At 34.5% G+C, this 13,035-nt stretch overlaps 1 protein-coding gene across 1 annotated transcript in view; it reads left to right on the forward strand.

The window, feature by feature from the left end:
• Positions 1-5,589, forward strand: part of LOC108567884 (hemicentin-2-like) — a 104,942-nt gene extending 99,353 nt beyond the window's left edge. The window contains exons 10-14 of the mRNA XM_017928600.1: positions 2,933-3,229; positions 3,307-3,639; positions 4,562-4,891; positions 4,949-5,058; positions 5,182-5,589. Coding sequence (XP_017784089.1) covers positions 2,933-3,229; positions 3,307-3,639; positions 4,562-4,891; positions 4,949-5,058; positions 5,182-5,337 — 1,226 coding nt within the window. The 3' untranslated portion in view covers positions 5,338-5,589. The remainder of the gene's footprint in view (positions 1-2,932; positions 3,230-3,306; positions 3,640-4,561; positions 4,892-4,948; positions 5,059-5,181) is intronic.
• The last annotated feature ends 7,446 nt before the right edge of the window (positions 5,590-13,035 follow it).

Raw genomic sequence — 13,035 nt, forward strand, 5'->3', positions numbered from 1 at the left:
TTTATATTACTGCATATTGCTTTTAATAATATGAAATGTTTGGTTTGATACATATTATTGCAATTGTTATTCTAACGTAAAAGTATATTATTAAAGACATCACTCAACTATAATTTGTATAAGAAAGTTGACATAAGAAAAACAAAAGCAGGGCGTTTTGTTTATTAATTCCCTTAATGGACATATTAAGCAATTCGTTTGTCATCTATGATCACAACATGTTTATGGAAATAGCGTTTGGTTCCAAAGAAAGGGCTGTGCAATGGACAGGATTCGTTATTAATGATTGTATACTATCATTTATTTCCGTTGTGGTAAAACGAGAGTGAAATAAATAATTATTGATTATATCCATTCATAAGATGTCTTAGAGTTTCTAGAATTATTAATGAATATTAGAGCAATTTAAGTTGCGAAACGTGATAGCATTTGTAGAAACTAATCAATGTATGTTGAATGCCGTGCTATTTGTGTAATGTCGAGTAAATCCTTTAGTGGAATTTCGTCGTAGGTTGTTCAATGTACAATAGAAACGTGCGAGCGATTTGCAGTTCGTTGTGGCATCGAAGCGCCCACTGCAGACGACCCTAGATATCCTGGTCTCCTCTTTCGCATCCCCCGCGTTGGAATCTCACAGTCGAGTAACCTTCTTATATACCTCACGTCATTGTGGTTACTAAAATCTAGAGCTTCGCTTTGTCTAAGTTGTCAGAGAATTTGGGATACACACCATTATATCCCATGCAGCGGAATTCATGGCTAGATGCGTTTTGTTTGTTTGTCATATCAACCTCTTGCAACTCCTAAGACTCTACCGTGAGCTCCTTCTCCTCTTCATCCTTGACCTTCTTCTTCATATAATTTTTCCGCCTTTCTTCATGTCTCGTTCGTTAGGTATGCAAATATCACTTTAAGCCCATTGTCCGGAGGAGGGCACGGATCCAACGGCCTAACCTTTGTCATAATGTTGGGATTCGCCATCCATTCATGTCAACTAATATATTCCAATAAGCGTCGGAACTTGCGGCAAAGTTACGCAACTCGCAGCGATGTTTATAATTGATGTCATTAAATTCATGTCAAACATGGTACGGCGGTTTTGTGCGCGGGAGATTTGGATCTAAATAGATCAAAAACATTATGCCCACACAATGGGCTCACCCCACGCCGTTAAGTTGCTTCCTTCATAATTTGTTCGTCGTATCTCTTTGTCAGCGTCTCCCCAAAATCTTAACCCATTGAATTAAATGTTCATAATACAGTTGCCTGAAAATCTGATCATAATTCAGACTTAATTACTCTAAATAATTTCTCGCTATGATTACAAACTTGATTGTCATTATTTCAAACATTTTTTCAAAAATCCTTTCTTTTTATGTTTTCGTTTGATGGTTCTGTTCGTGAGCATTAAATTATATTAGAGAGCGAAGGATGGTTAGATGGAATCAGTAGACTGCAGAGCTAAAGATTATGTTGTATGTAACATAGGTAGTGCATGTGATGGGAAGCCGTCAAATGCAGACCTGTACGTATAAGTCGCCTGCCAGATCCTCATTAATAGCCCCGCTGTCGATGTATATTATACTGTTCACTCTAAATTACCGTGAATGAGAAGAAGCTGAACTTCCCTACGCCAATCCTTTCAAGATTTCAACATTTATTTTGCTTTGGATGTATTTTGAAATAATTTTATTAAAATTAAAGTAACATACAACCAGTATATTTAGTTTGCGCTTTGAAATGGATAAACCCTTAAAATCCCAAGCGCTTGTGACCGAAGCAGTCGAGTAAAAATTCAAGTAGCTACAGTGCGGTAAAACTGGGAAACACGAAAACTGGATGCGTTTGTATTTATATAGCGAAACTAAATCAATTTAGCATTAACTAAAACTAATTCTGATTTCACTCAAATGGAAATTCAAAGCATTTCCGAAATCAATAATAACCACCGCATGCAAAATACCGCTCAGAATAAATCTAATCCTAAACAAATTATTCGTTAACCGTTATTGTAAATGTTTAATTAAAAATTGATTTTTTTTTTAAATAAGTAATTATATGGGTATATTATACGCTAATATAATATAAGGACATAGAGATCATAAATCTATCTATCCTTAATCTATCTATTAGATAATTGTAATGATGAAGTATGGTGCACCTTAAGAGCAGTTACATTTTTTGAATGAGTAACTATTAAATCTATGGAGTTTTATCTGATTAAATATCGATGCAGTGTCCTTGGTTTTTCTATTTGTTTGCTTGTCAGCCGATCAATATATATTTGTGTGTATGTCTCTATGTGTGTATGTGTGTTGATAAATTGCAGCAACTTTTCGTTTTGAAACAGTTTGTCGGGGTTTTGGGAGGACGATTAGGATGTAGGGCACGGAACTCCCCTTCGCCGCGACGTCGTTCCCAGGGGCTCGCATGTCAATCCTGGCGACCGCGTCGGGATTACAACTCGCTAAGCCAGAGACCAGGTCTCTTCGGCTTCCATCTCATCTCTCTACTATACAGATTGCTTATTCGGGACGCGTCTTTCCAACCAACCAACCAATGTCCAATATACTCGCTTTTTTATCCCAGACCTGCACCCTTGTTACCCACACACGTAACTCGTGGATAAGTAGATTTTGATAAAAAAAAACAAAAATAAAGACTCTCAAATTCCTACCAGACATAGAAAATGCTAAAAGCATATTCAAACCTTTATGATCTCTGTATTTTTATCCTATTCTTACAACAATATACTTTCAAAACACATATCAAACCTTTAATGCTATTTATAAGATTAGTAGTAAAATTTCTATTCTATTCTGTAAGATTAAAAAAATAATATTCAGAAATGTTGATTAAATGAATTGGCTGTAGGTACTAGGTCATTGAAAGAATGTATTTTAAATGGCTAGTATTTACTTTTATGTTACAGTCGCACCCGTTTGTAGAGATGGCGATATGACGATCATCGGAGCTTCGCTGGACGAAGTATTACGTGTACAATGCCACGTGGCAGCGGACCCCAGCGACGTGACATTCGTGTGGCAGTTCAATAACAGCGGTGAAAGTTTTGACGTTTCTCCCGCAAGATTTGCCACAAACAGCGGCAATATCAGCGAACTAATGTACACCCCGGCATCGCAGAGGGATTACGGTACACTCACCTGTTGGGGCAAGAACACAATTGGAAGACAATCCGATCCTTGCGTCTTTCAAGTGGTCCCTGCCTGTAAGTCATTCTTCTTCTTTTTATAAATGGAAGTATATTTATTTATGTGTTTCTGTCTGTTTCATTTCTCTTTACAGCGAAACCAAGTCCTCTGACGAATTGTACACTTCGTGCAGCTGCTAATCACAGCTCAGATGCTCTGGAAGTTGAATGTCGCGCAGGCTATGACGGTGGCCTTCCACAACGCTTTGTTCTTGAAGCTTATGATCCTTTTACAATGCGGATGCGGCTTAATTTAACAACATCTAACTCAGAATATCCTATATTTCGACTGGAATTAAACGAGCTTCTTGTGGGCGAAGGTCTTCCGCCCACTTTGCGGATCGTCGTTTACGCACAGAACGCCAAAGGCAGGAGCGAAAAAATGGTTTTGGAGGATATTACTTTAAACGACGCTGAAAAACATACAGGTAAACTAATATAAATTTTAAAAATTTTCTGGAAACAACAGTAAAGTTGAAACGTTTAAATTTAGTGGCTTTCTGCTTGTAAAATGGATATAGATATATGGTGTTATAATGGCATCCATATATACCTAATAAATTACCATCGTATGTAATTCGGGCTCCAATTTAATGTAAGCCATAGTCTCAATTCTCTCAAAATGAATTTAATAAATGCTCGTAGAAACATCGCTGGATTAAATCCGTAACAGTACAAGTCGTATTTGGTATGCACGCACGTATCTCATCACATTATAAAGTTTATTGTGAAGTTAATGCGATTGCGTCCGCCGTCATTTGCCGTTTATTATGCAAGCAAACGTACTCAATATTGTTGTTGTGACTATAAAGATGTTGTAAAATATGCTCGTAATTAATTCCGCTGCGGTAGTGGCTATTAATTAATTATAACGATGCATAGATGACAATAATGGCAAATGATAATGGCGAATATTACAAACCCTCGTTTGCGGATAACAATAAAATGGGAAGAGCACTTTTTTTGTGGATCCTCAATACCATCTACGAAATGGGTCACTTTTAAACTATTGTTGAATGAATGTAATTATAAATGCTTGCATTGAATCGATCACTATCATCTTTATATGGTTAATTAAGAAAAATAAAGTTAAATAATTGTTTTTTAATTAGTTTACTACTATATAAATATATTTATAAATATATAAAGTAAATGAAATATTGGGTTGTCCGATGATTCTAATATTTTTAGACACCGCTAATTGTATTTGGCGAAAATATGCACGAAGTTTCCGACAACTCAAAATAAATTAGAAGTAATTATTTTAAGAAATTTAATGTTGAGGGTAATATAGTCTCAAACTGCATAATAATATTTTCGTATATTTGATCATATTTATTAATCTTTCAGATGGAACTGCAAATCTTAGCATTCTGCCTATAGCGGCATTATTGACAGGTTCTCTGCTGACACTTGGAATAGCCGTTCTATTGATAGTTGTGTTGGCTGTGAGACGTCGTCATAGACATTGTGCGGGTAATCATTGCAGTCATCAATTAGACCCGTCTAAGCAGCCGAAGATAACGCCTCAAACGTCCAGACCAGGATCAATGCTGGAGATCAACACGGGAGAGCATCGTTACGTCGTGGCTTACACCTTGAAGCCGGTGACCGATTGCGTCGTTGGACAATCATCAGCCACCGCAGAACACCAGCCTGACATCTTAAACACGCCAAGAAGTGAGTTGTTGAGCTTGTCGAGTTCACCATCTAACGTTTCGCAACCTATTGTCGTAGGTGCCGGAACCGCGACACCCCCGAGTGCCGGAGGCGCCCTTCCGCGTCCTGACGCCCTCTTCACCCCACCGGGAGACCACAATCGTCAGAGTCCCGCGTTTGCCAACTTCGTAAGTAACTCGTTGACGTGTACATTTAATTAAATAACTTTTCCCTTAATACCCTGTCCGCAGCATCTGCGCTCTCGACCATAACACCATTTAATGTTAATAATATAAAAATGTAATTTATAGTCGGAGGCGTCCCCCGAATTGATGGGCCAGACCAGTGCCACTACTTTGGGAAGGATAAGATCTCGGCCCAGGGATGGACCGTTTACCTCTTTTGCTACGATGAGGCGGGACCACATCATCGCAGATTCGATACCCGGACCAGAGAGTTGTGTCTAAAGAGATACATGATTACTTCGCGGTGCGCATAAAAGTCAACCTGTGATACAGGAGTGTAGATGCCAAGTTTAACTCAAATAACGGATACACATACAACATACATGAATAATGATAAAAAAATAGAGAAGGAAATTGATAAAAAAAAATACAATCAGACTCGAGCTTAACCGTAAGTTGTTAACTGTTTAGGAACTTTGGATGATAATAGTCAACGAAAGATTAAGATGAATATATATATATATAATATTTAGGCCTACAATATTAATAGTTGAGTGTATAATATTTATATATGTATACAAATGAAATACTATCTAATTAACTATATATACGTGCCCAGTACCAATCGTAACCTTACTTTCAAATCATCATTTTCTTTAGTAGACAATATGTTTTCCGCATACGTACTGAGCTCTCGTATACAATTACATAAGGATTAAATAATTAACATAATATTAAAGGAATTGCGACTGTCTCATATACATTAATGAATGTGGAACTAAATTTAATAATAAGAAATGTAATGTATATATTAGTATAAATTGTAAAAGCTTTATTGCTGTGCAATAACATTGTTCGATTAATCGTACTATTTTTGTTTTTGAACAAGAAATAATATAAAAATACAAATGTGCATGGATTAGGAAACTGACTGTAATCGCTTCATCTGTGTAAATAACTAACTGAACCAATTCAAAGTATTAAATAAATGCATGTCTTGAACCCCACATCCCCTAAAAGAAACAAAAAAAAAATAACAAAACTAAACTCTTGTTATCTGGTTTACAATTATTTCATCAACATTCTCCCAAATTCCGAACATGTAACAGCATGATCCATTTTTCATCGGGCTATTAAAAATTCATTATCATTCAGAATGTGGTATATTAATTGCGGAATCCCGTACTGTGGTATTGTCGGTATTCTATATCAGCGGTCGCCAACCTTTTTAACTTCACGGACCATCAAACTCAAAATATAGACCCCCCGAGGACCACAAAATTTGGAATCACTGGGACGACTACCATGATTTTTTTCCATGAAAATAAAATTCTAAAAATAAGGCAAAAATTGGAAAAAAATTAGAATCACAAAATAATTAAAATAAAAATTACATATACAAACCTCGGTTAACCAAAATTTCCGGATTTTTACTCGTATAGTGAAATCCACTGAATCTACTGAATATTCAAATTACTTTGCGGATCACCAAAGTTATCTAGCGAAACACTGGTAGACGACCGCTGTTCTGTAAGAATTTCGTGAATATTTCACAGTAGAAATAAATAAAAAGTTTATTTGCCTGAATTTGATGATCTTCCCTGTCCCTCTTGAATAATTTTCATTTCTTTGAATATTATTTTTTTTTAATCATTTAATAATTTCAAAAATTTTACAAAATATCAACTATAACAATATAATTTTTATCGGATTTATGGATTTGGATAAAATACCACAAAAATCATACCAAGTAAGTAATATGGTATTTTACATTTATTAATTATATATAATGAATATGCACTAAATCATTGTTGTTATTGTAATTTTTATTATTTATTTTTAAATTTTCAGTAATAAAATTTCTATTATAATTCAAATCACTTCGACTTGCATTGATATTATTTGTATTTCCTAAATTTATATAGCTTAGCTTTTTTTAATTTTCAACACCCAATAGTTTTTATTGATACTTTTATAGAAGTGAACAATATAAATGGGTATATTTTATCTTATTAATACTATTCTTTAAGATTTTACCTACAGTTAATAGCACGTAATAAGACCTGTATAACCAGTGGCGTATCAACAAGTAAATGGATCTGTGCAATAAACATCCTTTGACCAGTCAGCAATTGAAGGCTAATATCCACGAAGGAATAAGCCAAGAAACATTACGACAGGTTATGGTATACTATAGAAAGAAAGCCTCACTGTGATGATCAAAATACATACATACATACATCCAATACATTATTTTTTTTAAACGGAGGCGAAAATGATGTAACGTTCATGTCCTTATAATATTTTGAAATCTTCGCAATATTTTCAAAATGCCAGGTTTTATCATTTCATAGGAACTTGTTCATAATAAACATAACAGTATTATCAATAGCTGTATCATTTGAAATATATGCGTTCATGCTATTCACGAGATTTTTCATAAAAATACATAAATCGCTTGTACAGAGCGCTATTCGTTTCAACTCAATATCTGTTTTATAATCTTTTAAATGCATGATATTGTTTATACTTGCTGCAACAATTTTGTCAAAAACTTGAAAAGGTGATCTAACATCATCCTTTTATATTTTATTGGAGAAAATATGACGTCTTGTTAGGTCGGTTAAGTTGCATTCATTTTTCAGTTCAATTGTTATTATATGAGACCATTTTGCAATTTTGCGTTGATTCTTTAACTAGTACACCAAATCGTTGAAAACTAAGTAATCACTAAAACTAGTCAATAACTTATCCGTATCAAAGACTGGTACTATTTTATTGTCGCCAATTAATAATATACCCTTTTTATCATTCTGTAGTATTCTTATGGCTCTAAGATAGTCACCTCTGTGATGGCACACCGATAATTGGGACTTTCTATGAAATAGTAAGCAATCAGTATATGCCAATTACAGGAAATTCCTCTCAACCGCGATTCCTACCAGTGAATTACCGCCGTCGTCCTCGACGCCAACTAGGAATTCTCTGGCAAAATCATATAGTACGTGCAATGATACAGACTAATACACACACTCGGTCTTGCAATAGTCTTTTGCAAATCGTCTCCTATATATATTAATTACGTGGAGATGGATACCGATTCTCTTAACAAAATATATACAAATACACATTTTGTAAGTCCATAGAAATAATCTTTCCAATTAATATTATCATCACATCCAAATATTCGAACGGTCTTTAATTGATTAAATAAAAGTGCTTGCATAAGTTCACTAATTTTAACGAATGCTTTTAAAATTGTGTACGTCACTGCCATCTATGTCAATTCTTTTGAACTCCAGTTTTAACGACTCTGCAACCAAACTTACGTTTGCCAATAATGTTATCTATTCTTTTAATACATTGGCCAGTGATGTTCAGTGTCTAATACAAATCAATATGTTTATAATTAGCATACCATAGCGTGTTTTTTCTTCTCTTAATTTATACTTGTCTTACATTTTCTTTTGATTATATGATAAAATTATTATTATAAACTTTCACTGTTTCCAACAAAGTTTAACACGTGAAGGACGGCGCTTTTCGGGTTGCCTGCCCAAAGAAAATTTTCGTGGACGCCTATGGACTGAGTGAAACGTCAAATATCTACGTCAATTATAACCTTTAAACGTTTAAATTTTTCTTACACATATTTTAAAGGATGTTGTAGCAATTTATAACAATTGTGGGAAAAATATTGAAATTTTCATTCAATTCTACCTACCGCTGATCAGCTCCTAAGCTATCGAAACGAAGATATTGTAAAGGATGCCTAAATTATGTCATAATATCACGTATTATTCTAAATTTCTTCAAGAATTATTATAATATGTATAAAAAATGTATTGGCGTTTGAAGTTTGTAATTGACTTAAGATATTTGAGGTTATACTCAGTCAAAATCAGTGGCGTACATAGCATTGCCGTCGTCAATGTGTTAAAATAGTTTTTGATGAAAACAAATTATAAAATATGTTGATTTCAACATTTTGGTGCGGCTCCTTTTAGAGATAATTTGCAAACAATGAATTTGTTTAAATGTGATGACTTATTGAATTAATATTAAAGGTAAGCATCTGTTTTGAATAGTACACATTTCAATATTTCTATAAAGGGTAATACCAACTGGCGGATTAAGTATAGGGGACAAATTATATTCGGGGGCCGCTCAAAATATAATTATTTAAAACCCTATACTAAAATGTCTAGGCTTGATGATTAGGGCTTCTACACACTTGCCCTTCTTTTTATAGATAACGTTAGTTTGTTTGATAATTGGTAACATTAGTGTAACTAGCAAGTTGAAGATGTCGCTGCTTGCTCGATTTCATAATATTGTTATATAAACATATTTTAATTTAACTTTACAATAAAATACAGACGAATAGGAGTATGAAAAATTAAATATTTCTAATGTGATACCTTTTTTGTATGCAATTATAATTACGTCATATTTTTGTTCCAATAATGCAGGGTGGCCATGATCATGATAGCGATCACTGTTTTAGTAGAAATGTCAATCTCAAGAACAATTAAATTGGTCATTCCTGGAATAATGCATGAAATTAGGTTACATTATTATTGATATATTTGATTACTTTGTATATTTATTTGTTTATCCAAATATTGCATAGCAAACGGTATTAACTACTTGATCGAAGTAAACAAGTTTCCATAATGCGGCGAAATGTTAAATAGTATTAAGGTAAAACCTTGGAATAATTCGATACCCAAGACGGAAGCAGCCGGCGGATTGTTGCTAAACGTCACACAACATTCAGCACGTGCTGATTATTTGATTCTGGAAGGTTTCTAATTAAATTCAGTGGTGATAATCACATAGCGCGTCTTTCTTCCAAGGCGGACGCAGGTGGCGGAGGACCATTCGCAGTCTCCGGAGGATCCGACGTTGCTTCTAGACCGCTTCCAATCCCTAATTTCATTTCGTCGAGAAATATATGTAAACGCACACACGCGACGCTGATTCAGACAAGTTCCAAAATTAAATTTTAATTAGATTTAATTAATTAAAGGTCGGGCCACACTTCACCTAGCGCACCGCGAAGCTTCGCACGTAACTTCGTTGGAAACTTTGAACATTTTATTACAACGGGTTAAAATATCCACGTGAAAACTTTATAAGAAATAGCGCTGCAGCGCTGATCAAATGAGAGAAATCTAGTTCATTGTTATCAAGTTATCGTATATTATATTAAAATTGTTAATGGTTGTGCAAGTTATTCTTTATAAGAATATTCATTTTTTTTCGGGTGATTATGATAAAATAATTTTATACATTACTTTCTATTTTAAATATTTATTTATGGATCTTGAAAAATATAAGTTACATAGACAGAAAGTCATCGGTCGATAGACGTGGGATCTGAAAGTAAGTCTTTTTGTCGATTTGCAAGGAGGGCACGACGAGGAAGGAGAGAGGCCCCTTGTTTCGCAATTGAAAAGACGTGAACAATGGATCGAGCTGATTGCTCGGTTGACGATGTGCTGGCACAATAACGCCGAGGATTCTTAGGAAACGTTTTGAATGTGAAACCATCCAAGATAGTCGGAACAAAGTAATAATGTTTATTGTGAATCCTGGCTGAAGGCGATATTATTTTCCTATCTACACCAAGCATCTCTGTGCAGTCAGACGCCCCCTTTTAGAGCTCAGAAATCCCATTTTCTTTCGAACTATTTTCTTCAGAAGTGCATCCGATAATTATATTAATTGAACCGCTGCAATTTTAGTTTAATTGCTCAAAAGATCTTATTTGTTGTCATAAAAACTTAATTGTAAAGTAAAAAATAATTAAACATGGCTTAGTAGAGCATTAAAAGAATATATTTATTAATTTGTGCATGTGCTTGAAATTAATAATGTTTCACGAATGCAATGACTGCAGCATTTGAAGAGCAGCTTTTAGTGTAAGCAACAATCGAGAATAATCATTTCCGTTCAATTATTTTATTGAATTATATTAACGATCCCAGCTGACCAGATGAAATATTTTAAAAGTCTTGGATCTGCGATGGGTAAATACTTTGCAGGCGTCGACACAGAAGACCAGATTATCGATGTCAGACCGTTCAGATCGTTCTGGAGTGGTGCCGTGGCCCGAAATTGAATTTGATTACACGGTCCTGAACCAGATAAAACCAATCTGCCTTAGATGAATACCTCGCCCGCTCAGCACCAGGAAATTCCCTTATAAATCCCGCTTTAAATATTTGCCTCTACTTCAGAATCAAAAGGCTTTCTATCCTCCTCTTTCTGGAGAGAAGGATGGCGTGGGAATTCGAACGAGAGAAAAAAAAATGTGTACGATTAAATAAATCTATTTGCTCTTCGCGCGTAAATGGAACTGCACAGTTATAAAGAAAATGAAATCTTGAAAATGTTATTGAAAGAATTATTAATTGGATTTCAAGTTTTTTTTTTCACCATACACGAGGTAACTTTATATAGAGGTTACAATATATAGTTGATGAATTTCAATGTTTTGAACTTGATATATTCTGTACGAAACAAAATAGTGGCCTCATTCGGAGGTCTCATTTGATGAATTGCTTAAGTTCAGGGGGGAACCCGTCCTCTCTCTGTGTTTTATTGCTGTTTGTTCGGTTATCTCACGTAGTTGTTTCGCAGGTAACTGGGTCTTGGAAAGATATCCTCAACCCTAAAACTTCAGTTTTGAAATGGATACGTATGTATCCGTTTAAACAGTTTGCGAAGTCGTTTCAAAAGGCAGCACACAATGTCCCAATAGCAACAATCCATTCTATTTTATTCGCGCTTTCCATTCTACTTTACTACCAACAATCGGAGATAAACTTAATAAATCGAACAATAAAATATCATAACGAATTAAATTCAATTACATTGAGAAATTGAGGTTCTGCATAATACAAAACGATTTTAGTAGTAATTGAAAGTAATTATAATTGCAGTTATCAAAAAAAAAAGACTTAGAATCGCTTACTTGGTGATGATAACGTTCAATAGTAGTTTCTGAGGCGTCGTATTATATGTCGAAGGAGTCCTTATAACGCGATATCCTCGTGATCATATTGCTCACGTACATTCTTTCACGAATAAGTGGTTCGTAGCCGCCGCAACCATCATATTTACATACGTGATGCAATAAAACCCATCCCAACCATCCAACAATGTTCAGAGCTTTTGCTCGGTGTTTTATTTATTTATTTCTGCAGCATTTCCTAAAAACCATAACATTTCAAATCGAAGCTGTCGATACAGGGTTCTAAGCGAAATTAAAATATTCGGATCTCTAGATCAGGAACATTTTATTACGGTGAAAGGCGTGGACGGTTTAGGGCCAGAATGAAAGGACAATCGACGCTACTTCAAAGCCGTGAAAATTCGCTGCTTATTCGCAGTCTGTTTGATCTCCAGGTTGTTTTTTTTATTTTAGGATGGCCAAAAAGGATGAAAACGTTTACTAATTCTCTTTGACGGGAATCTTTGTTGTCAAATCTAATTGGAATTTAATTTATGAAATGATTATGTACTATATTATGTAATCATACGTAGTTTTTCTTTAGTATTCGAATAATTAAATCATGATTGCACTTATGAATATTGTTGATAAATATACATTGTTTATGTAAATAGCAACAAGTAAATATGTTCTATCGTAATAACAATTGTTGTCAAGTCTAGTATGTATAACAAAATTCACTAAAAAATAATAGCAATTGGAAAGTCATTCATATATTTCTACTAAATTAGAGGAAAGATCGTAATCGACTTTTTCTGATAATAGGATTTTAATGAAAATATCGATTCGCGCACATAACAGTTCGGATCATTTCCACTCCCTATTACCCGATCTTCTGTAATAGAAAGGTATCTTCGTTTTGGGATGTATTAGTAGTTCTCGTACGTTCTCTATTACACATAATTCAGGAACTTGCTGATAGAGAAATCACGTACCAATCGATTTTGAAAGATAATGCA

This window comes from Nicrophorus vespilloides, unplaced genomic scaffold, assembly GCF_001412225.1.
Source record: "Nicrophorus vespilloides isolate i.1.1-1 unplaced genomic scaffold, Nicve_v1.0, whole genome shotgun sequence".
NCBI lineage: Eukaryota > Metazoa > Arthropoda > Insecta > Coleoptera > Silphidae > Nicrophorus > Nicrophorus vespilloides.